The 23,202-nt window shown below is 40.4% G+C and overlaps 1 protein-coding gene across 4 annotated transcripts in view; it reads right to left on the bottom strand.

Moving 5' to 3' along the window:
* Nucleotides 1-23,202, bottom strand: part of LOC145545227 (uncharacterized) — a 192,078-nt gene that overhangs the window by 14,265 nt on the left and 154,611 nt on the right. For 2 of the 4 annotated variants that reach the window (XR_014081965.1, XR_014081954.1), the window contains 2 exons: nucleotides 22,499-22,546; nucleotides 20,924-21,060 (listed from right to left, as the gene is read on the bottom strand). Coding sequence is in view for 2 of the 4 variants with exons in the window: in XM_081589239.1 (XP_081445365.1) it covers nucleotides 20,938-21,060; nucleotides 22,499-22,546 (171 nt within the window). In the remaining 2 variants the exon portion in view is untranslated. Of the gene's footprint in view, nucleotides 1-20,814; nucleotides 21,061-22,498; nucleotides 22,547-23,202 lie in introns of those variants that run through there. The other 2 variants (XM_081589239.1, XM_081589229.1) reach the window with 1 other exon arrangement.

Genomic DNA, 23,202 nt, shown 5'->3' with positions numbered 1-23,202 from the left:
GCAAAACATCTATATGCTGCCTACAAGAGACTTACTTCAGAAGTAAAGACATACACACAGACTGAAAGTGAAGGGTTGGAGAAAGATGTTCCATGCAAATAAAAAGAAAGCTGGTGTAGGTATATTCATATCAGACAAAACAGACTTTAAAACGAAGACTGTAATAAAAGACAAAGGGCATTATATAATGACAGAGGGGTCAATCCAGCAAGAAGATACAACACTTATAAGTGTACATGCAACCAACATGAGAATACCAGAATATATAAACCAAATACTATCAGATTTAAAGGAATAAGTTGACAGCAATAATAGTAGGGAATTTAACACCTCACTTATATCAATGGATAGATCATCTAGACAGAAAATCAATAAGGAAATATTGACCTTAAACAATACATTAGATCAAGTGAACTTAATCGATATACATAGAATATTCCATCCAAAAGTAGCAGATTACACATCCTTTTCAAGTGCACATGGAATGTTCTTCAGGATAGATATTATCAAAAAGACAAAAAATAACAAATGTTGGTAGGATGTGGAGCAAGGGGAATCTTTATGCACTGCTGGTGGGAGTGTAAATTGGTGCAACTACTATGAAAAAGAACATGACGTTTCCTCAAAAAATTAAAAGCATAATTACTATATAATACAGCAATTCCATTTCTTGGTATCTATTTGGAGAAAACAAAAACATTAGTTCAAAAATATATATGCAATCCTATATTTAGTACAGCACTATAGTCAAGATATGAAAACAACTTAAGTATCCATTGATAGGTAAATGGATAAAGAAAATATGGGGGGGAGAGAGAGAAAAAGATACTACTCAGTCAAAAAAAAAGAAAGAAATCTTGCTATTTACAATGTGAACAAATCTTGAGGCTACGATGCTAAGTGAATAGGTCAGACAGAGAAAGAAAAATACCACGTGATTTCAATTATATGTGGAATCTAAAAAGAAAAACAAAACATAATGCAGACTCATGCAGAACACAGATTGGTGAATTGCTAGAGCAGAGGGGTGGGGAGGGGGACAAATGGGTGAAAGGGATTAATAGGTACAAACTTTCAGTTGTAAAATAAATAAGTCATGGGGATGTAATGTACAACATGGGTAATATGGTCAATAATATTGTATTAACTTTGTATGGTGACAGATGGTAACTAGACTTATTGTGATGACCATTTTGCAATGTACATAAATGTTGAATCATTATGTCATTATGTTGTACAGCTGAAGCTAATATAATACTGTATGCCAAATATGGGTTTCCCTGGAGGCTTTGTTGGTAAAGAATCTGTCTGCAATGTAGGAGGCAGGTTCAATCCTTGGGTTGGGAAGATCCCCTGGAGAAGGAAATGGCAAGCCACTCCGGTATTCTTGCCTGGAGAATTCCATGGACAGAGGAGCCTGGTGGGCTACAGTCCATGGAGCCACAAGAGTTAGTGGTTTAGCAACTAAATTACCACCACCATGCCAAATATATTTCAATAATTTTAAAAATGCTAGTTATTTTAATAACACAATTAGTAAGTGGCAGGGTTGGGATTCAAATAAAGGCACCCCACACATTTAACCATTCATATTCTATAGCCCCATCTCTGTAAATTGAGCTTGGAGAAAGCCTCAAGTAGTCCATAGTTACTCCATATATATCTGGAAACAAGATTTTCTAATACATAAATATGATCATGTTACTCATCACTTGTAGGATGAGGCCAGCTCTCTACTTAGCCTGGCATTTGAAGCTTCTCTCATCCCAGTCACTGCTCCCCAACACCCCATGTTCCAGCCCGTTGTTCCCTCACCATGGCAGTATTCCTGGCTTCTTCAAATCTCTCTCTGTGTGTTCATGCTTCTCCTTTTGAAGTGCTCTTTTCCACCTTCCCTACCTCATATCACTCCATCAATAAAGCTTCCCCTGAACCCCCTCCTTCACTCCTAACCCCATCCTGCTGAACCACTTACATCTTCTCCCATAGGAAGTTTCTCGCATCTCCCTGTATCACTGACTACGTAATACTACAGTCTCATGCTTTATATGTCAGCCTCTCCCGTTGGATCGGGCACTCCTTGAGAGGAGGCCCACAAGCAACGATTATTTGAAAGGCATTTGTAGAACAACTATTAAGTACCAGGCCCTATGTCCATTATAGTTCATCAGCTATAACTTCTGTATCTTGGCTTGATTGATCCTTTGGCTAGGAGGCTTCCTCTTCGCCATTATATCTCACACCTCAATGTGGGCTCAGAAACAAATGAGTTAAGGATGGCAATGAAAGTAGTTTATTTGTGAGGTACAGGAAGCACTGGCAGGGGATGAGAAAGCGGCAGGGAAAGGAAGAAAGCCATAAAGGGTGAGTTATCAAGCCAGTCATCACCATGGGCAAATGGAGCTTAGTGTGCTAGAAATGTGGGGAAATGGTGTAACACATATCTCAAACTAGAGGAAGGGTTGCTGGATATTTGTATTCCATGTCAGGCTTCCCTGGTGGCTCAGATAGTAAAGTATCTACTGCAATGCAGGAGACCTGGGTTCGATGGGAAAATCCCCTGGAGGAAGTCATGGCAACCCACTCCAGTATTCTGGCCTGGAGAATCCCTATGGACAGAGGTTCCTGGCAGGCTACAGTCCATGGGGCCACAAAGAGTCAGGCACGATTGAGTGACTAAGCACACAGTCCCATCAGTTCTTGGTTGAGGGTGCTCAGGGATATGAATTCCCCATTCCTTCCTTCTAGCCCACCCTTTATGTCTGAGGAAAGCCCATGGCTCTGGAAAAGTCCTCAGGCAAGCAGGTACAGATCCTGGCAGTTGGAAGTGGGCTGGAGTGTGCTGGGGTGGCAGGAAGGAATCTGGGTGAGGCACTGACAGTGTCTGCTAGGAAGCCACTCTGAAATACCCTGGGGTTTGGAAGTAGAGAAAAGGGAACTCTTGTACACAGTTGGCAGGAATGTAAATCGGTACAGCCACTGTGCAAAACAGTATGGAGGTTTCTCAAAAAACTAAAAAGAGAACTATCACATGACCCAGCAATTCTACTCCTAGGTATATATTCAAAACAAAAACACAAATTCAAAAAGATAAATGCATCACAGGGTTCACAGCAGCATTATTTACAATTGCCAAGATATGTAAGTAACCTAAGTGCCCATCAACAGATGAATGGATAAAGATACATATTCCATTATACATATAATGGTACTGAAAGTGAAAGTATTAGTTGCTCAGTCATGTCCTACTCTTCTCGACCCCATGGACTGTAGCCTGCCAGGCTCCTCTGTCCGTGGAATTCTCCAGGCAAGAATACTGGAGGGGGTGGCTATTCTCTTCTCTAGGTGCTCTTCCTGACCCAGGGATCGAACCTGGGGCTCCTGAATTGCAGGCAGGTTCTTTATTATCTGAGCCACCAGGGAAACCCAATGGAATACTACTTGGCCATTAAAAAAACAAATTTTCTATTTGCTGCAACATGGATGGACTTGGAAGGCATTATGCTAAGTGAAATAAGTTAGACAGAAAGACTGTATATCACTTATATGTGGAATCTGAAAAAAAACAATTTAGTGTATATAAAAAAAAAGAAGCAGACTCACATATATAGAAAGCAGACTAGTGGTTACTAGGGGGAAGTGAGAGGTGTAAATTATTGGATGTAAGATAGGCTACAAGGATATATTATATAACATGGGGAATATAGCCAATATTTTACAATAACTATAAATGGAGTATAACTTTAAAAAAATAGTATTAAAATTAAAAAAAAAAAAAAGAATCCCCCAGGCTTGTAGAGGAAGAATATGAGTTAGAATTTTGGAAGATTTCCAGTCATTCTCACTTGATAGTAGAATTTCTTAACTCCTAAAACACAACCCAAATTCCCTGTCTTTAGAATTAAAGAACATAGGTGATTGGAAGTCTAAAAGTAATATGAGACTGAACTCATGGATAAAATCTAGTATAAATTGGTACCAGGACTGTGTTTGCACTATAGGTGAGGCTATAACTTCAAGGACTACGTGAATAGTCCCTATACATCAAGAAATTTTAAAAATGTCCTAGTCCAAACAGGATGAGCACAAATGGCAAATGAAGAGCATGGCCTTCAGTCATGGAGAAACCAGATAAAGACACTTAAAAATCAAGTTAATAAAGAAGTCAGCAGATAGGATTTAGGAGAGTATATCTCAAAGGAAAAAAAAAATGTATTAAGAACCTGAATAGCCACATGATGCCACTGGGCTTGTGGTCCAAAGATCTCTGGGTTTTCATAAGGGAATTTTATGGAGAACAAACCAATATAGGAGCAAAGTACAAACGGCTAGAATCTCTGATATTAGCTTATGGGGAATAGTGCTATGTTATTTCTTTAATTTCCCCAAGCAGTGTTTTAACAGCTATCTTAGTAAGTGAAATGCAAGTCTTAAAAGTAACTTCCTGCAAGGAGCTGTGTGAGTTACCTCTTCAGGTTTGTGTGAGCAATACAGTGTAGGTAGGGAAAGAAGATCAAGAACTGACTTGATTGGGAAAATCCACACATATGTCAAAGTTAGCCAACATTTTTTAAAAAAGGATTCTGGTTCAAAAACAGAAAGAGAGAATTCATCTGTGTGATATTAACATCTCTTAATAAAGAATGTTACAATAGGAGAGGGTGGTCTACATGGAAATACAGAAATGGGGACCAGAACAACTAAAATTGGCAGAGTTGACCTCATTTGTTATTTTTGTTCTTTGTGATGATGGCCTTCTGACACGTGTGAGGTGGTACCTCATTCAGGTTTTAATTTGGATTTCTCTGATAATTAGTGGACAGAGTTTTCTCTTGAATCAACCTCTCTAGGCCTAATTTCTCTTCCGGATTTGATAGTCGTTGGCTTGCTGGACATCTACATGCAGCTGTCCTTAGATACTTCAAATACCCTGTGTCAATATCTAAATCTATTCTCTCATCTCTCTACCCAGACCTAATCCTCCTTGCACTCAAGTATAGGACAGTGGTTATGGTTTTTTTTCATTCAATTATAGGACAGTTTATCAGTCAGTGTCTCAATTAGAAACCACCTATTTTTCAACTGATAAGTCATGTTTGACTCTTTGCGACCCTATGAACTACAGCACTCCAGGCTTCCCTGTCCCTCACTATCTCTTGGAGTTTGCTCAGACGCATGTCCATTGAATTGGTGATGCCATCAAACCATCTCATCTTCTTTTTCCCCCTTCTCCTTCTGCCCTCAATCTTTCCCAGCATCAGGGTCTTTTCCAATGAGTCAGTTGCAGCTGCAACCTACTATTTTGTACGTAGTATTAATGGTACTTGCTTGGTTGGGTGTAAAAGTGAGATTATACAAGACTATGTGCTTTCTCTGAGGAGCTATGTGGTTTCTCCACATAGTCATATTTAATCTCACTTTTACACTCACCAAGCAAGCACCATTAATTCTACCTACAAAATATCTTGCAAATGCATCATTACTTGTTCTAGTTATTGGTTGCTGCATCACCCCAAAACTTAGTCTTTTAAACAACACTCATTTTATTTTCTCTCAAATTTCCCATGACTCAGGAATTTGGTAAAGGCTCAGTGGTGACTACTTACTTATCTCTGGTCCATGACATCTGGAGTTTTATCTGGGAAGACTTGAAGGGTGGGAGTGACCTGATGGCAGAATCTGGAATCTACAGAAGGCTTGATCATTTACATGGCTGCTGAACAATGACGGCTGAGGTTCAGCAGATCCTTTATCCTTTCATTCATTTTGTCTCTTTTTGAAAGAAACATCAAAATGACCTACAGGAGTATCAGTAGATCACATGTCTGGTGAATGATACTGGCTGTCAGTAGGAATCTCAGGCTGGGCTGTCAGCTGGAGCACCTATATGTCTCCTTCCATGTAGCAATTCTTCTTCCTCACAGCTTCATAACTTAGTTCCAAGAATGAGTATCCCAAGAGGACCAGGCAGAAGCTATATTGCTTTTATGACCTGGCTTGGAAGGTCACATAATGTCACCTCTAGTATTCACAGTCCCCACCCTTCCAGAATGTAGGGGAAGGAACACAGACTCCACCCTTGGATGGAGCAGCATCACTATCACATTCTAAGAGGAGCATGGGAGATCTTGTTGCACTTGTCTCAGAAAATGCAATCTGCCACATTACCTTTCTGCTTGTCCCAAAGGACTGAACTACAGGGACACCATTTACCTGGTAGGGTGTTTTTTGGCGGGGTGGAAACCACTCACATAAAATACATTTGTGTGACTCAGGCCCTTCTCATATCTCATCCAGATATCACCAATATTCTCTTCGTTGTTCTCTATGCTGTCATTTCAATATTTCAACCCACCTTTCTCACCCTTCTCTACTCAAAATTCTTTCAAAAATACTATCATCATCATTATCATCATCAGTTCAGTTCAGTTCAGTCATTCAGTCGTGTCCGACTCTTTGCGACCCCATGAATCGCAGCACGCCAGGCCTCCCTGTCCATCACCAACTCGCGGAGTTTACCCAAACCCATGTCCATCGAGTCAGTGATGCCATCCAACCATCTCATCCTCTGTCGTCCCCTTCTCCTCCTGCCCCCAATCCTTCCCAGCATTAGGGTCTTTTCCAATGAGTCAATTCTTTGCATCAGGTAGCCAAAGTATTGGAGTTTCAGCTTCAACATCAGTCCTTCCAATGAACACCCAGGACTGATCTCCTTTAGGATGGACTGGTTGGATCTTCTTGCAGTCCAAGGGACTCTCAAGAGTCTTCTCCAACACCACAGTTCAAAAGCATCAATTCTTCAGCATCATCACTAACTTTTATTGAACACTTACTGAATATCAGGCACTATGTCAATTTTTACTACGCAACCTTTAAAAAGGTCCTCATATCTCTCTGTTTATAGATGGGGAAAGTGAGAACTTGAAAGTTAAAAGTAACTTGCCTAAATTCATACTCATAAGGAGTGTTGGAGCAAGGATTGATACCAGAAAATCTAACTTCAGCACACAAAATTTTAGTAACCATCCCAGTTCCTTCATTTCTAGTTATGTGCTTTATCTGAGTAAACAACTTTGGTTCCACAGAGCCTTCATTATCCTACTTTTTGATGCTGGCGCCTCCTTTGCCAGCCTGGTCATTCACTTTAGCTCTTTCAGTTGCTTTAACTTATAATCTGGTCATGTTGGACTTTTTCCTGTTCCTCAGACATTCAGATTAATGCCCTTTGATTTTGCTCATGCTTGTGACTCTTTCTAAAAAGCCATAATGCCATTTTTCTGGCTTTCCAAGGCCAGCATAAACCTCACCCTCAAGACATGACTATTCCCACAAAGTGTGTTAGTACCTTCCTGCAGCAATTACATCTGGCAGCCCTGCTAATTATTGTCTCCTGGAGAGCAGGACCTGGGTCCACCCTCCCTAGAGCTCCCAACACTCTCCCGTGTGCAAGGAGGTGCTCAGTGGAGGTTTGCTAGGCTAAAGATATGGGATGCATGCTTCTACACAGGAAACTTTTCACAAAATGGCCTAAAGCTTATTTCTTGGACTTTTGCTGTCAGGAACTAGAAAACAGTAACTACTTGGCACCAGAGTTGGGATCTGACCTGATATTTCTGTAGATCATTTCAATGTTTCTTTCAAAAAGAGACAAAATGAAAGAATGAAGACCTGGGTCAGGACAAGGGGTCTTTTTACTAGCAGCAATATTTTGGGGTACATAGCAGTTCCAATATTGGGGATATTGTCCACATCAGAGCCTGCTTAAGTCTCTCAAGGGCAAAGACAGGTTATTAATTTCTTTTCACATGGCAATGCCAACCCAAGTTTTCTTGCATAGTGGAAGCTCAATGATAGGTTGCATATGTCAATGCTATGTCATGTAAGAAGCGTCATGGTGAACAAGTATTATACAAGTCATACTTTTGTCATTCTCGTTTCTGTAAAATACTATAAAAGTTATTTTCGGGGCTTCCCTGGTGGTTCAGTGGTTGAGAATCCACCTGCCAGTACAGGGGACATGGGTTTGATCCAAGGGCCAAAAAGATCCCACCTGCCGTGGGGCAACTAAGCCCATGCACCACAACTGTCGAAGCCCTCACTCCTAGAGCCTGTGTTCCACAATAAGAGAAGTCACCAGAATGAGAAGCCCATGCATTGCAACGAAGAGTAACCCCCTGTTGCCACATCTAGAGAGAGCCCACATGCAGCAATGTAGATTCAGTGCAGCAAAAATAACTAAATAAAAATAAATGAATAAATAAATCTTTTTAAAATGTTATTTTCTATTATGGGATCTTTCTTTGAGAGTGGGCATGTTCTCCAATTTCATGAATTTCTAGTTGTTCTCTTTGATTATTTTTATTCAAGACTTAAAAATTTTCCCTTAGGCTTGTTCTTTGTCAAAATGCAAGTTGAGAGTGACATAAAACAGAAACTTCAAAATTGGCAGCCATAAGACAAGATGTCGTTTTAATTAATAAGAAGACGTGGGATTGAGGAAAGAAGTTTTATGTGTGTGTTTTAAGTAGTTTAATTCATTAAGATTTTAGTAAGATATTTCTGGTGGCTACTTCTGCCTGTTCTGCTTCATTTATACTGACTCGACTCCTTTCATCATTTCTTAATATTTGATCTTGACACTTGTGCATCTTTTATGTTGCAGAAACAATGAAGTCCCCATCTTGATAGAGATCACTTCTTACACTGGAGTACAGAAAAGCAAACAAAATAACTACAATAGATGTTACAATAAATTGCAACGTAAAGTATAAGGGAATGGAGGGAATGATTATTTCTGTCTTTGAGAAGGCAGCTTAGGCAAGCAAGTAAAAGAGGAAATCCAGGCAAAGGGAAAAGCAGGAGAAAAGTCTCAGAGGTAGGAATGTACACAGGATGGTCAGATAAAAAACGGTGAGAAATCTCACTGTGGCAGAGAGTGGATGGAGGCACTAAGTCCCTGGAGAGATGGGCTTAGTGAGGTTGGAAAGGGGCTTTGTTTACTGTGCTAAGATGTACAGGCTTTATTCAGAGAACAGTGAGGATACATCAAGAGTTTCAAGTGGTAGATGCCACAGTAAGATCTGTGTTTTAGACAGACCATGCTAATGCAGTGTCGGAGGCTGGATGCGAGAGGAGTGGGCCAGGAGATCAGGGCTACTGTGCACATTCAGGACTGACTCAGGCAGTGGGTGTGGAGAGGGGGAGATGGATGCAACTGTTCAACAGAACCTATTTTCCTTGATATTCAGAGTGATCAGGGCGAAGTAACATGAGAACAACAGAGAGGCACAGAAGAGTGTGTGTGTATTTGCTCATCCACGTGGTCAAACTCATTTTTTCCGTTTATTCCTTAAGCACCTAAGAAACTGCTGCTAATTTATTTTGTTCTACTTGCCCGTGTTTCGTGATTGCTCATTATTTCAGACTAGTTTGGAATTTGTGAGGAGGATAATTGCTGGGTACAAGTTTACTCAGCCCTATCTACTAAAAAAGAAACAAAGGGAGGGAGGGAGGAGGGAGGTAAGACTTACTAAGCTAATTAATATTAAAAAATAAGATTGTAAAAAAATTTTTCTCCTGAAGATAGCAGTTTCCAGCCTTTAAAAAGCATGGAAGTACACAGAAATGTAGCACCTCTGACTCCCAGGGTACATGAGAAGTCACACCGCTATGTCCACCCTCTGCTCCTCACCCAAACGTCTCTTCTGTGGTTGTCCAAGTGTCAGTGGGGATGATCTTAGTGATATCAGACAAACTACGCAGTTGAAGGGGAAGGAAAGAAAGAGCAATGATAAACCGTGACAAGGTGAGGAACAGCCAACAAGGCAGTCTGCCAAACCTCCAACTCTTTTCCCCTCACTGCCTGGATCTTTACATTTTGATCTGATCATCTAGTCAGAAATTCTACCAGTCAGCAGTCCCCTTGGGTTCACAAATGTTCTGTTAAGCATTCGAGTCCCGTCGTGACTGTTAATGTCAGATTAGTCATCCTAATATTACTGGGAAGGGTGGGCACTGAGGCTCAGACCATTTAATGGAGCAGAAAGAGAACATTACAGGACCAGGAGGAGACAGCTTAGGAAACGGGGAGAGGCCAGAGCTTTGTACGTTATAAGTTAGATAAGAGAGAGGAAACACCTTTCCTCTCCTTCACTTCAGCCCCTCATAAGTGTTCCCAGGGCAACCTTGAGCAGGACCTATGGGGCCTTCCTGGGACAGAGACCCCTCCTCCAACCCCCCCCCATGTCCTCTGTTGTAGCTCCCCTCTGAAGCACCTAGCTCACAGTACCTGATGCACATTTTCTGAGTTGTTTTACAGATGCTAAAACTCCCAGCAACTGGAAGATGACATTAAAACTACTTGATGACCATGAGCATGTAGCCCCAAATTCCAAATGTAGGTCCTATGTTCAAGTAAGGCAGTTGTTTGTTTTTTAGTGCCTACTGATCACCTTGAAGTACATTATACTTGTCCCAAATATTTCCTCTTTTAGGGAAGGTTGGAAAATGTAGAAAATATCTCCAAAAGACAGAAATGCTCAGAGATGTGGGCTTCCCTGGTGGTTCAGATGGTAAAGAATCTGCCTGCAAAGCAAGAGACCCCAGTTCAATTCCTGGGTCAGGAAGAACCCCTGGAGAAGGGATAGGCTACTCACTCCAGTATTCTTGGGCTTCCCTCATGGCTCAGATGGTAAAGAATCTGCCTGCAATGCAGGAGGCCTGGGTTCAATCCCTGGGCTGAGAAGATCCCCTGGAGAAGGGAATGGTTATTCACTCCAGTACTCTTGCCTGGTGAATTCCATGGACAGAATCTGGCTACAGTCCACAGGGTTGCAAAGAGTCAGAAATGACTAAGCAACTAACACTTCACTTCCCTTCATAGTCTTATCACCACTTCTGCTATTCATGGCTATTCATTGAGGAATAACCCAAAATCATGAATCCAGGTCGCAGCTTTCATCCTATAACTTTTAAATCATTTGCCAAGGAAAAAGGTAGCTCAGCTGGTAAAGAATCCACCTGTAATGCAGGAGACCCCAGTTCAATTCCTGGGTTGATCCTCTGTAAAAGGGATAGACTACCTACTCCAGTATTCTTGGGCTTTCTTGGTAACTCAGCTGGTAAAGAACCTGCCTGCAATGCGGAATACCTGGGTTTGGTCCCTGGTTTGGGAAGATCCCCTGGAGAAGGGAATGGCTACCCACTCTAGTACTCTGGCCTGGAGAATTCCATGGACTGTATAGTCCATGGGGTCGCAAAGAGTCGGACACAACTGAGAGACTTTAAGTTTCAAGGAAAAACTCTACTCCAAAATTTCACAATAAATGTCATATTTTAAATGCAAATCATCCTAGAAAGTGATAGTTACAATGGCCACTCCTGTTTAAAATTGAGTTTGAAAGGCATTTCTGTGGTTCAATGAACTTCAGCTTCAGCCTAATATGAATACTTGCCAGTTGCTTTTGCTACACTAAGAAAGTGTGCAAGGAATCACAGCCACAGAATCCCCTGCCAATTTTAATTCTGTTTGTGAGGACCCTCTGGTACAATGGGAAAGGGAATGAATTCCCTATAAGGAAATGAAAGACAAGAGTATTAACATTTTTGAGTTTTTATTTTGTTTGAATGAGGGAAATGAAGCCAAGTAATGGATCCAAGGGTCACAGAGCTGGTTAACAACAGTAGAAGTGAGGCTTGAACTGGTCATGGCATTTCCTAAAGAACTGAAGATTTTTAAGGAAGAAGGTACTTATGTGATATTTAAGAGAACAAGGATAACAGTATCAGATATTATATCAAGAAAACTAACATAACTGGGGATCCAAAATGTAAAACCTATGAAACACGAAGACCATATGGCTTAAATCTTTCATGAATTATTAAAATTAGGCACAAACCTATGTGTGCATGTACATGGCATACACCCCAATCTTTCTGTACTCTTATAAATTTATTGTTTTTAATTATATGGTGACATACACATAGGAAATCAATAGCTGTTTTTAATTTTTCATAATTATTAAACTTAAAAGAAGATAATATTTTTAATGCAGCAATGTAGCATATAGCCAGTTCTAGATAAATAGCTCCAGATGAGTTAGAATCTGACCAATAATATAAACACAGAGAAATGGCAAAAATATGACCTGCCTGTTGACCTTAATTTCAGTTGGAATTACCATGGATTTAATATAAGATAAATAACTTATCATCATTATCACTAATATTTATCATATATCAAGTATGTCAGAAACTGTATACTCTCTGGTTTAACCATCATTATTACTTTGTGAAGAGGTCTATTGCAACTCCTTATCACTGATGCAATGACCAAAGCTTAAGGACTGTAGCAGATGTTTCTGGAGGATCATTCTACATGCCCTAGTACACTTGATATCAGCATGTCTTAGATGTGCGTGTCCATGCACGTAGCCCATGGCCCATATCAATTCTGGGCCTCAGCATCTCCCTGCTTTGCTGCCAGAAGCTTCTCTGAAGCCTTGGGAAGTTGTTCAGCCATGTAGAAATCTTCAAGGAGTAGGAGGTGAGGAGAGGCAAATGACTCTGAGAGACATCTCAACCAATGGGGGCAAGAATCAGCAGATAAATGCACCAGGATCCCCACCAGGTGATAAGACAATTCTATGCAAGTCCTTAGATGGTCCCCAGCACAGCTGAGTCCAGTTCCCCCAACAACTAAATCATTAATATACCCTTTGTTGGCTTTTCTTCCTTCCAAGCCCCACTTTCTCCACTTCTGCTTCCCGGGATCATCTCTGAAGTAAATTATCTTCACCTAAGTTCTTGTCTCAGGAGAACCCAACATAAGGCAAGTAGATTAAGCAACTTGCCCTAAGCCAAACATCAATTGGCAGAGCCAGGACTGTACCCTGAACCATTTATTTCCAACCCCTGTGGTCTTGGAGATACTCCTACTATGAATTAATATTAACATATCTGTAAAACTAAGTCAAAAGAGAAAAAAGCTAAGGCAGATGTAAAACACATTTCCCAGCTCTTTAAAAAATCAACTATGCTTTTGCCATTCTACATTAAGTGTGGTGCTGAAAGAACAGCAAGCACATGGGCCCCTCTTGAAGACCCTGGGGTCTCATGCAGACAGGCATCTATGCAATGGACACCAGGGACCCACACGAAGACACAGCTTACTAGAAGCACTGAGTCTAGTGATGAATATGTGCCTATCACGTCATGAATAAGAACCCATTCAGGATGGAAGATAATATACTATTGAAGAGGCTATCAGGTTTAGCAGCAATTTTTTGTTATGGCTGCATTTAATATGTTCTGGTCAAACACTTTCATTTCCTGTAACTTTTTGAAAAATCCATTGCAATTTCATTGCAAAACTCAACAGTTCATCTATGCTAAGTTCATCTACAAACAAGCATAGAACATTATGAGTGAAACATATTACGCTGCCTGGCTGCACTTTAAATTTATAAGAATAAAGGCTTGCTTAGTAGAACATGGCAAGACAGTTTTTAGAGTTCTGTGGGAAGAAGTGAATATACGTAATACTTTTAGAGAAGGGAAAGAAGATGTTGTTCAGTTGCTCAGTCATGTCTGACTCTTTGCAACCCCATGGACGGAAGAAAATAGAGCAAGGATATATGGTAGGATTGCCATGCTATATACTAGCAGCAAGTTTTAGACAATATTTGGAGGCTTGGGTTCTGAGTCTGACTCTACTACTAAATACACCATGTGATTTAGGACATTTTATTGAACTCCTCTGCTTACTCATTTGTAAAATAAGGACAATGCTTCTTGCCCTGTGTGCTGCACGAGGACACCTGAGAAGTTCAAGTTAGATATTGTACCTGAAAATTCTTTGAATCACACAAAATCTTAGCAAATATAAACTACTGACACTTCGAATCATCACCATTGTCAATGTGTATGATTACTTCCGTTTGTTACACGACAGACACCATGGACAAACTTTTCAAAAATATGTCAGATGGCATGTGACCTTGCTGTGACATTAGTTATAAATGAGTGGAATTGAATACAGGGCATATCTGATTTTGAAATGACATTTTACTAATGGAGGCTCCCACAAAATTATAATATGACATTGAGAATAATGCTATGGAATATCCCAGCACACTGCACTCTTTCTCTAGAATGGATTCCAGAGCCAATTCCACTTCCTTGGAGTTAACTAATTGGTTAAGGAAATGAGTTAATTCCTCCAGACCACTGGGTACCAATTAGTGCTAATTTTGGCTATAATGAAAAATGGGCTGAAACCAACCTAAAGACATTTAGTGGGATAAATGCAAAGTCATACTCCTAGGGACAAGGAATTTTGGAAAACAATCATTGTTTGGGAGAGCCTGATAATTACCATTGAGTGCTGAACCAACTGAGAAACAAGACAATGACATAAGGCCATTCAGGCAGGACTATTAGCTTATTACTGATAAAGTTGATAATGAAGAAACTGATGTAATTCTGTAGACAAGTGGGTCTCCCAATCGACTGCCAGCTCTCTGGGGCAAAAACCCTTTGCAAAACTTACAGCATGGGGAGGGCAGCCCAGAGCACATGATTTCTGTGGGCCAGCTTTCTCCCGAAGAAAGAGGAGAGAGAAAGGCACTGAGCTAAGGATGTCCATTTTCTCCATCAGGTGAAGTTGCTTCTCCTCTGGGAAGACTAAGTGAGAGGAAGAAAGAGAGCCCAGGCCTGGTTCAGAAATAGGGTTCCCACCACACAGAAGGAGATGTCAGGAGTGGAAAAAGAATTCCTCCCCCTCTGTGAAGTGTGGAGGCCCGGAGGGAACATGTGAACTTTCAGAATTATATAGCAAGTTGGTGGCAGTGTTAGGGCTGAAAGCCAGAGCTGTTTTATTTATTTGTGTTGTTAAAGACAATAGAGCAAAAACAGAAAAAGAGATACCTTCTGATTTATTTGCATCGCACCTGAAAAAGTTGAGGGTTGGGCTTGTTTCATAGACTACAAACTTAGCATAAAACTATTGGTCACCTGTGTGGTGTAAGTATAGGGTCCAGATCTCAGAAAATAATATATCTGTTCTCCAAGACTTTCTGGAGGATCATATTTAACTCTACTGCTACTGCTGCTAAGTCACCTCAGTCGTGTCCGACTCTGTGCGACCCCACAGATGGCAGCCCACCAGGCTCCGCCGTCCCTGGGATTCTCCAGGCAAGAACACTGGAGTGGGTTGCCATTTCCTCCTCCAATGCATGAAAGTGAAAAGTGAAAATGAAGTTGCTCAGTCGTGTCCGACTCTTAGCTACCTCATGGACTGCAGCCTACCAGGCTCCTCCATCCATGGGATTTTCCTATGAACCCCATTTAGGAGGACTGATGATATAGGAAGTACAGAGAGATATAATCTGGACAATAAGAAGCTGAAACAGAACTGGAATTTGAAGAGTTCTCATTAGAAGAGGGAGAGGACTTGCTTCCATAGAGCTCCAGAAGAAAGAGCTGAGAGAAGTGAGAGAAGTCAGATGGAGGCAGTTCTAAGTCAACGAAAGAAACTTCTAACATATGCAGACACATACACACACACACACACACTCCTAGCAGTGAGTCAGATGCAAATTTGATCATGTCATCCCCTTGAAAAAACCACTGATGGTTTCCCAGTGCTCCTAGGTGATGTCCAAGTTCCTTAGTAGCATTCACGAGCCCTTCATGGACAGCCTTTTGGTTGATGTCCAGCTCCAGCTTGAATCCTCTCCCTATCATGACATTCGGGACCAGGTGTCCACTACAAACTAGTCATATCTAACCTCATTAAATACATATTATGGACTTTGCATACTGGAATTACTCCTTTACGATGAGCCACAGATATAATATACAGAGAATGAGAAAAGGAAATTGGGTTAATATCTTGTGGGAATCAACTGCGAGAACTAAAATACGGAACTACCCCAGTGATTCAGACTAACGCTTCTTAGGTGTACACAAAAGCCCAACTAAATCTGTTTACACTGAGTCCTTTTAAAGAATTCAACTGCATGAGGACAGAGATGAGAAAAATTCAAGTTCCCCTTTGCCAGGATGTTGCCAACAGTGAGAGCCCCCATTTAGAACTCATTGCTTTTAAAAATGCAACTTTTGCATTTTAAAACTGTGTACCTCTGATGGAAGATTGAAGCCAGACTTTCAGCTCACTTCAGATAGGAGAAGTGGGGACAGGTAATCATAAATGAATAGAAGGCATAGCTCAGAGCTAATTCTGGCCTTGAAGAGAACAACATGAGCCCTTTGCCCATTTAATTTCTCTGTGCAACTTGTTATTTCATTCTTTACTTGCTGGCCTAGTAGTGGGAGACACATCATTGTTATTAAATGTATATCTGCTTTGATTTATCCTGGAACATGCTGCCAGAAATGACATGTGAGAAGCAGCTTGGAGGCAAATTAGTGCCACATTTCAAGGCCTCTGCCCTTGGGACACTGAGCGGTCTCTGCTTTCTCTGTGCTGGTGTCTCAACACCTAGAGCATGTACTCTTGTTCCCTTCTAGCATCTATAAGAGTTTTGAGCCTGAGAACAGTTTTGTTGTATTTTAACATGAGAAATACCACATCAGACTTGTCCACAAAACTGGAAAAAGTGAGAACATGAAGGAGACTGAATACACAATTGAGGAAAGAGATGATTAACGGAGCAAGATTTTGGAAGAGGTGGGAGGGGTCTAACAAATGTCCATTCATCTAAAAAGTCATTTTAAGACTGAATTCTAGAGGTCGGCTACAAAAGCTCAGAGCTCTCTAAACTTGGAAACTATTCAGCTTGACAACTCCTCCACTGCTTATTTTTGTTTCTTATAAAAGTATTATAGTAAAATAATAATAATTCCAAAACACTTGCCATTTAGCTTAGAATACATCCATTCATAATAGAAATTTAAACTATATAGACTTCATGGCACTTAAGCTGTTTGAGTTCCCATTAATTAAGGCTTGAAGTGACTCATAGATTAAGAATCACATTTATAAATGTAGTTTTCTGAATGCTTGCTTATGTAACATCACAAGCAAGATATAAATAAACAACGTACTATTCAGTCATAGCCAATAGGTAACCACCTGGACACAATTAGTGTCAAAGCTCAATGCTAAAAAGAAAAAAAATGTGGAGAAGTGGTTGTCAAATTAATGGTGAAAGTACAGGAAGCTGACCTCTATGACCATCGGAATTTTAAGATTCATTGTCTCATTTTAATATTTTTCCAAACCAATTAAATGACCCAATTCTGGGAAAATGTGACATTTACCAGGCATTTGAGAATGGTTAATTTGGTATGTGTGTCTTTGCACTTTTTTTTAAACTTTGTATTATGGAACATTTTAAATATATGCAAACAAGAAGATAATATAATGAAACTTCATAGGTCCATCACCTATTCTCCCTGAAAATAATTTTGAAGCAAAGCTCAGATGCCATTTTATTTCCTCTGTGTGTGTGTATTACAATTTGAATTATTATTATCAGTGCTCACCTCCTGGGATTGAGTTATTTATCAGTCACAAAAGATACAACAACCACAAGTTTCTTGATAAATATTTGTGGATACAATGAATAAAAGGCTAATATTTATTGCATACTTACTGTATGCCAGGCCCTGTTCTAAATGCTTTGCATGCACTCTCTCATCTAATTTTTATAACAACCTTAAGCCATAAACATCTTCACATATCAGATGAGAAAACAAGTGTAAAGAGATTGAGGGACTTCCCCAAAGATAAATACAAATTCAATGAAAAAGAAATCAAACAAAATCATATCGTGAATATAGAATAAAAGTAAACAAAGAATGACACTCGCTATTTTAATAAGGTTCAGAATCCAGGCCTTTGAGAATGAAAGTAAATTGGCAAAATATTAAAAACTCTACCTCTGGGTAGAGGTATTTGGGAGCTCTCTAGCATTATTGCAATTTTATGTTGTAAGTTATTTCAAAATACAAAGTTAAAAATGGAGACTTCCCTGGTGGTCCAATGGTTAAGACTCTGCGCTTCCAATACAGGGGGCCTGGCTTTGATCTCTGGCCAGGGAACTAGATCCCACATGCTGCTAAGACTGAGTGCAGCCAAATAAACAGATTTTTTTAAAGTTAAAAATTTGAAGTAGGCCCATTTTTTCTCAACTAGCAAAGCTCAAGGAAGAATCTGACAGACAATTTTGCATAATGGGCCAGGATTTCTCTTACGTGGGTCCCTCTGAAATGAGAACCCAAGTCAGGCTTAGGTTTAGGTCAGCTTTGGGGATGGTTGGGAGGAGGGTCATCTCAGGAAGCAGAAGTGAGGGGATGGGTAAAGCGACACAAGGAAGAAGAAAAAGACAACCCAAGAACATATTATCAGTTGAGCTCTCCCTGTGGCACCTGAGACTCAATCCTCCTGGGGACCGGTGGTGGCCAGTCTCCAAGGTGGCCGCCAGGGACCCTCGCCTCCTTGGAATCACACCTTTGTGCAGTGTCCTTCCACACTGCACCAGGGTTGGTCTGTGTGACCAGCAGAAGAGATGTTACGTCATTTTTGAGATTAGATCATAAGAAAGACTGGCTCTCATTTTGGGCACTGGCCCTCTCTCTTTCAGACCACTCACTCTGGGGGAAGCCATATGGTGAGAAGCCCTGGGCAAGGGTCCATATTATGAGGGGAATCCTCCTGCCAACAGCCATGTGAGTGAGTTAGAAGTGAATCCTTCTGACCCAGTCATGCCTCAGAAGACTACAGTCTTGCTTGACACATGATTCCTCTGGTGAGAAACTCCAAGTCAGAACCATCTAGCTAAGCTGCTTCCTGATTCCTGACCCACAGAAACAGAAAGAAGAAAATTTTGTTATTCTAAGCCACTGAGTTGGAAGTGATCTGTTACACAGGTAACTAATACAGGACCCTTTGAGGAACTGTGTTAACACACCTCAGAAACCTTCCATCAAAGACTGGGAAGCTGAGGCAATTATCCACAAAACACCAATTCCAGAGTGGGCACTGCAGGCAGGATGCTGTCAACATGCCAAAGCAAACACAGAAGAAATCATAGGTGGGCTGAAAGTATGTGAGGTTGGTGTACTGGTAGGCACCTGCTAAAGGACTTCATGAGGACACCATCTTTAACTTTCCTAGGACAAGATACAGGTTTGATGCAACATGATGCTCTCCTTAGGAGACTTCTCTTTATTCCCTGTGTTAGTCTTTCAAAATTTGCAGCTTATCTCACAGAAGCATTAACCTAGCCAGAACTGGAATTTTTAAGATTTCATTTTTCTGATTAAAAAAGTAAATTCTGTGATTAAAATATATTTGAAGATACAAAAATACCCAAAGAAGAAAAATTTAAAACATCAAAACAAATGCACCATTCACAGACTACCATTGTTAAATTTTGAAGCCATTTAGTATGCTATAAAAATTCATATCAGTTCAGTTCAGTTAAGTTGCTCAGTAATGTCTGACTCTCTGAGACCCCATGAATCATAGCACGCCAGGCCTCCCTGTCCATCACCAACTCCTGGAGTTCACCCAAACTCATGTCCATCGAGTCAGTGATGCCATCCGGCCATCTCATCCTCTGTCATCCCCTTCTCCTCATGCCCTCAATCTTTCCCAGCATCAGGGTGTTTTCCAATGAGTCAACTCTTCGCATGAGGTGGCCAAAGTATTAGAGTTTCAGCTTCAACATCAGTCCTTCCAAGGAACACCCAGGACTGATCTCCCTTAGGATGGACTGGTTGGATCTCCTTGCAGTCCAAGGGACTCTCAAGAGTCTTCTCCAACACCACAGTTCCAAAGCATCAATTCTTCGGCGCTCAGCTTTCTTCACAGTCCAACTCTCACATCCATACATGACCACTGGAAAAATCATAGCCTTGACGAGATGGATCTTTGTTGGCAAAGTAATGTCTCTGCTTTTTAATATGCTGTCTAGGTTGGTCATAACTTTCCTTCCAAGGAGTAAGTGTCTTTTAATTTCATGGCTGCAATCACCATCTGCAGTGATTTTGGAGCCCAGAAAAATAAAGTCAGCCACTGTTTCCACTGTTTCCCCATCTATTTGCCATGAAGTGATGGGACCAGATGCCATGATCTTAGTTTCCTGAATGTTGAGCTTTAAGCCAACTTTTTCACTCTCCTCTTTCACTTTCATCAAGAGCCTTTTTAGTTCTTCTTCACCTTCTACCATAAGGGTGATGTCATCTGCATGTCTGAGTTTATTGATATTTCTCCCGGCAATCTTGATTCCAGCTTGTGCTTCTTCATTTTATTGAAATCATTCTAGTTATAGTTTATAGATGCTTTAACCACTAAAAAATATACTAAGAGCAATTTTTAACATGAAGCAATAACTAAATCTTAAACACATCATTGGGCTTCCCTGGTGGCTCAGACAGTAAAGAATCCACCTGCAATGTGGGAGACCTGGGTTTGATCCCTGGGTTTGGAAGATCCCCTGGAGGAGAGCATGGCAACACACTCCAGTATTCTTGCCTGGAAAATCCCCATGGACAGAGGAACCTGGCTGGCTACAGTCCATGCAGGTTGCAAAGAGTCGGATATGACTGAGCAACTAAGCACACACAAACACATCATTCATGAAAAATAATAAATGTTTATCAGGTTTCCAAATCTGATTTCAATTTCAATTTCAGTTATGTTTTCTGAAAGGGGAGGAAGTTTTGAGCAAGTTAGGGTGTGGCATCACTTATTTAAGCAAAACTAATAAATCCCATGCCCTGACCATGATGGAGGCACTGCTGATTGCAGGCTGAAATAACCTTCCAATTGTGTTTTTCAATCTCTGTTAGGATTTTCTTTTATTAAAAATAAGAATAAGCTGAGCCAGTGGGTCAGCGTTCTCTCTTCAGCTGCTAAGCCATGAGTCTGGCCTTGTACTCATTCCACACTCACTGATCAGATGTTCCCTAATAGCCTCTTCTGTCGGGGTAGGCACATGCCAGCTCCAAAGCAGTTTTCCTGAATTCAGTGCTGGCTTCTGCTAGAAACAGGTTTTGGGGAATAAAAATGCATTCTGCTCCTTCACTAATCTAGAAGACAGAATGAATACAGAAAGGTTTAGTTGTTTAATACACAAAAGAAATACGGTTTAGGATCAAACATAGATCTAACATAGATTAACAAAGAGTTCATGTGTCCCTCTCAACCCTCAAAGACCTAATCAATTAACACCAATGTGTTGTGTGTATGAGGAGCTGCTGACTTGTCTACCTAATCTGGGAAACAGGATGGCAACTGTAAGGGTCATTTGGACCCACCTAGTCCTGACATCTGTCTTATCAATACCTTAAGCAATTATGCATAAGGAATATAAAAGGGTTAGTTAAGAAAATATACACTCCTATGGGACAAGGCATACACAGTTTGTATATAAGACAGGTAGTTATATCACAATTTGTAGGTGGCATGGAGTGTGGGTCTGATGTTAACCAGTATTCTTCCCTCAGTAGGACGTAGTGTTCTGTGCCTCTGTTCTGGTCCTAGTCCAGATCTTTCTCTTCTAGTGAGTCAGATTCTACTCCTCTGCCCGTGATTACACTTCTATGTTCTATGTATACTGCTACATTCTAGATGGGTCCCTATGTGCCAGGGATATAGTTGTGAATAAGAAACTGATCACCTTCTCATATTGGGCTTCAATCTCTCTGCAATTATTCAAAAATTCTGTCACAAAGTTCAGCAGGGTTATTTCTTTCAGTTTTGCAGTTTTTGCTCTTTTTAAAATTGCTATTGCCGAATGCCAATGTATCAGAAATTAGGGCCTCTTAAATACTTTCTATAGCAGGGTGGGAGTGAAACTGGAATCCCCTAAGATTTTAAAAGAGGGCAAGAGAATTTTCTAGGTTGGATATGCCTGGAATGCAATCTTATTACTTAAGTGCCTCTTCTTCTAGAGTCGTGCTTCTGTTCCAATACAAATGCTTCCATGTAACTGCCTGTTCTGGACAACAGAAACTGGTCTCATAGTGAACAGCTCTTCAGGCTAACTCTGCCTGGATTCTATAGGCAAAGCACTGGTTATGAGTTGCAAAACTTCCTTGAATACTCTTATTTTATACTGTTTGAAAACTTCTGTGAATCTCAAAAAATTAGAAAAAAGTTCAAGAGTCTAACTACTCTCAGGAGAATCTATAAGGTTTTCATTTATACAAGATAAATCCTGAATGTATATAACATGGAAAATAGCAGATCAAAGAAAGGTATTTCCTCTTAAAAAAAAAAAAACCAATAAAGACCAAATAAAATTTCAAGGAAAATTAAAAATTTTTTAATTCTATTTACATTGTTCAATAATTCTATACCTGAAGTTTTTATTCCCACGACATCATCCTCCTCTTAGATTTCTACACTGTGGAATGCTGCTAGAAACTGGGTGTTGTCTGGGAGCTCCTGTGAGCTGACCAGATGGACAAAGCACATGACTTTGCTAAGAATGACTCAGAGACCAGGAGAAAGGATTGCTCTTACCAGGCACAAATGAAGATCACATGAATTGTTCAGTGCTTCTGTCGAACTCTAAAATTGTAAGAGAACCCAAGTTACTAAAAAAGCAAAGGTAACTCTTCATCAATTAAATCAAGCAAGAGACAAGGAAAGTCAAAGCAGAGACGTGGATTTTTTTTACTACTTCTACTATAGCAAGAGACTTACACATGATTCTCCAAGAGACAAATAAAACACAAATCTAAACTGTTTTCAGTACTCCAAAATCCATATAAAGCCAAGAAACGCATATTTACAAGGACTGAGCCACACCACCAATTAAAACTTAACATATCCAACACAGATCATCTATTTTTATTAAGCTTTAAGAAATTCCTCCTAAAAGCAAATGTAAATGATCATTACTTCTAGAGTGAGTGGAATTTAAGCTGGAATTTGTAGGACAGAACAGTTTTTACTCTGGAGGACACATGATCTAAATTACCCTCCATTTACTTAACAACTGATATGATGAGTCTTATTTACTACCCCATCATCCATACATGGGAGAAGGCAATGGCACCCCACTCCAGTGTTCTTGCCTGGAGAATCCCAGGGACGGCGGAGCCTGGTGGGCTGCCGTCTATGGGGTCGCACAGAGTCGGACACGACTGAAGCGACTTAGCAGCAGCAGCAGCATCCATACATGATCTTCATTCCTAAACTCATGTGATTTTTACACATTTCTC

This window comes from Giraffa tippelskirchi, chromosome 1 (assembly GCF_054371585.1).
Source record: "Giraffa tippelskirchi isolate mGirTip1 chromosome 1, T2T-mGirTip1v1.2.pri, whole genome shotgun sequence".
NCBI classification, from domain to species: domain Eukaryota; kingdom Metazoa; phylum Chordata; class Mammalia; order Artiodactyla; family Giraffidae; genus Giraffa; species Giraffa tippelskirchi.
Note: the sequence above shows the minus strand (reverse complement) of the source record. Positions and strands in the feature narration are given on the sequence as shown.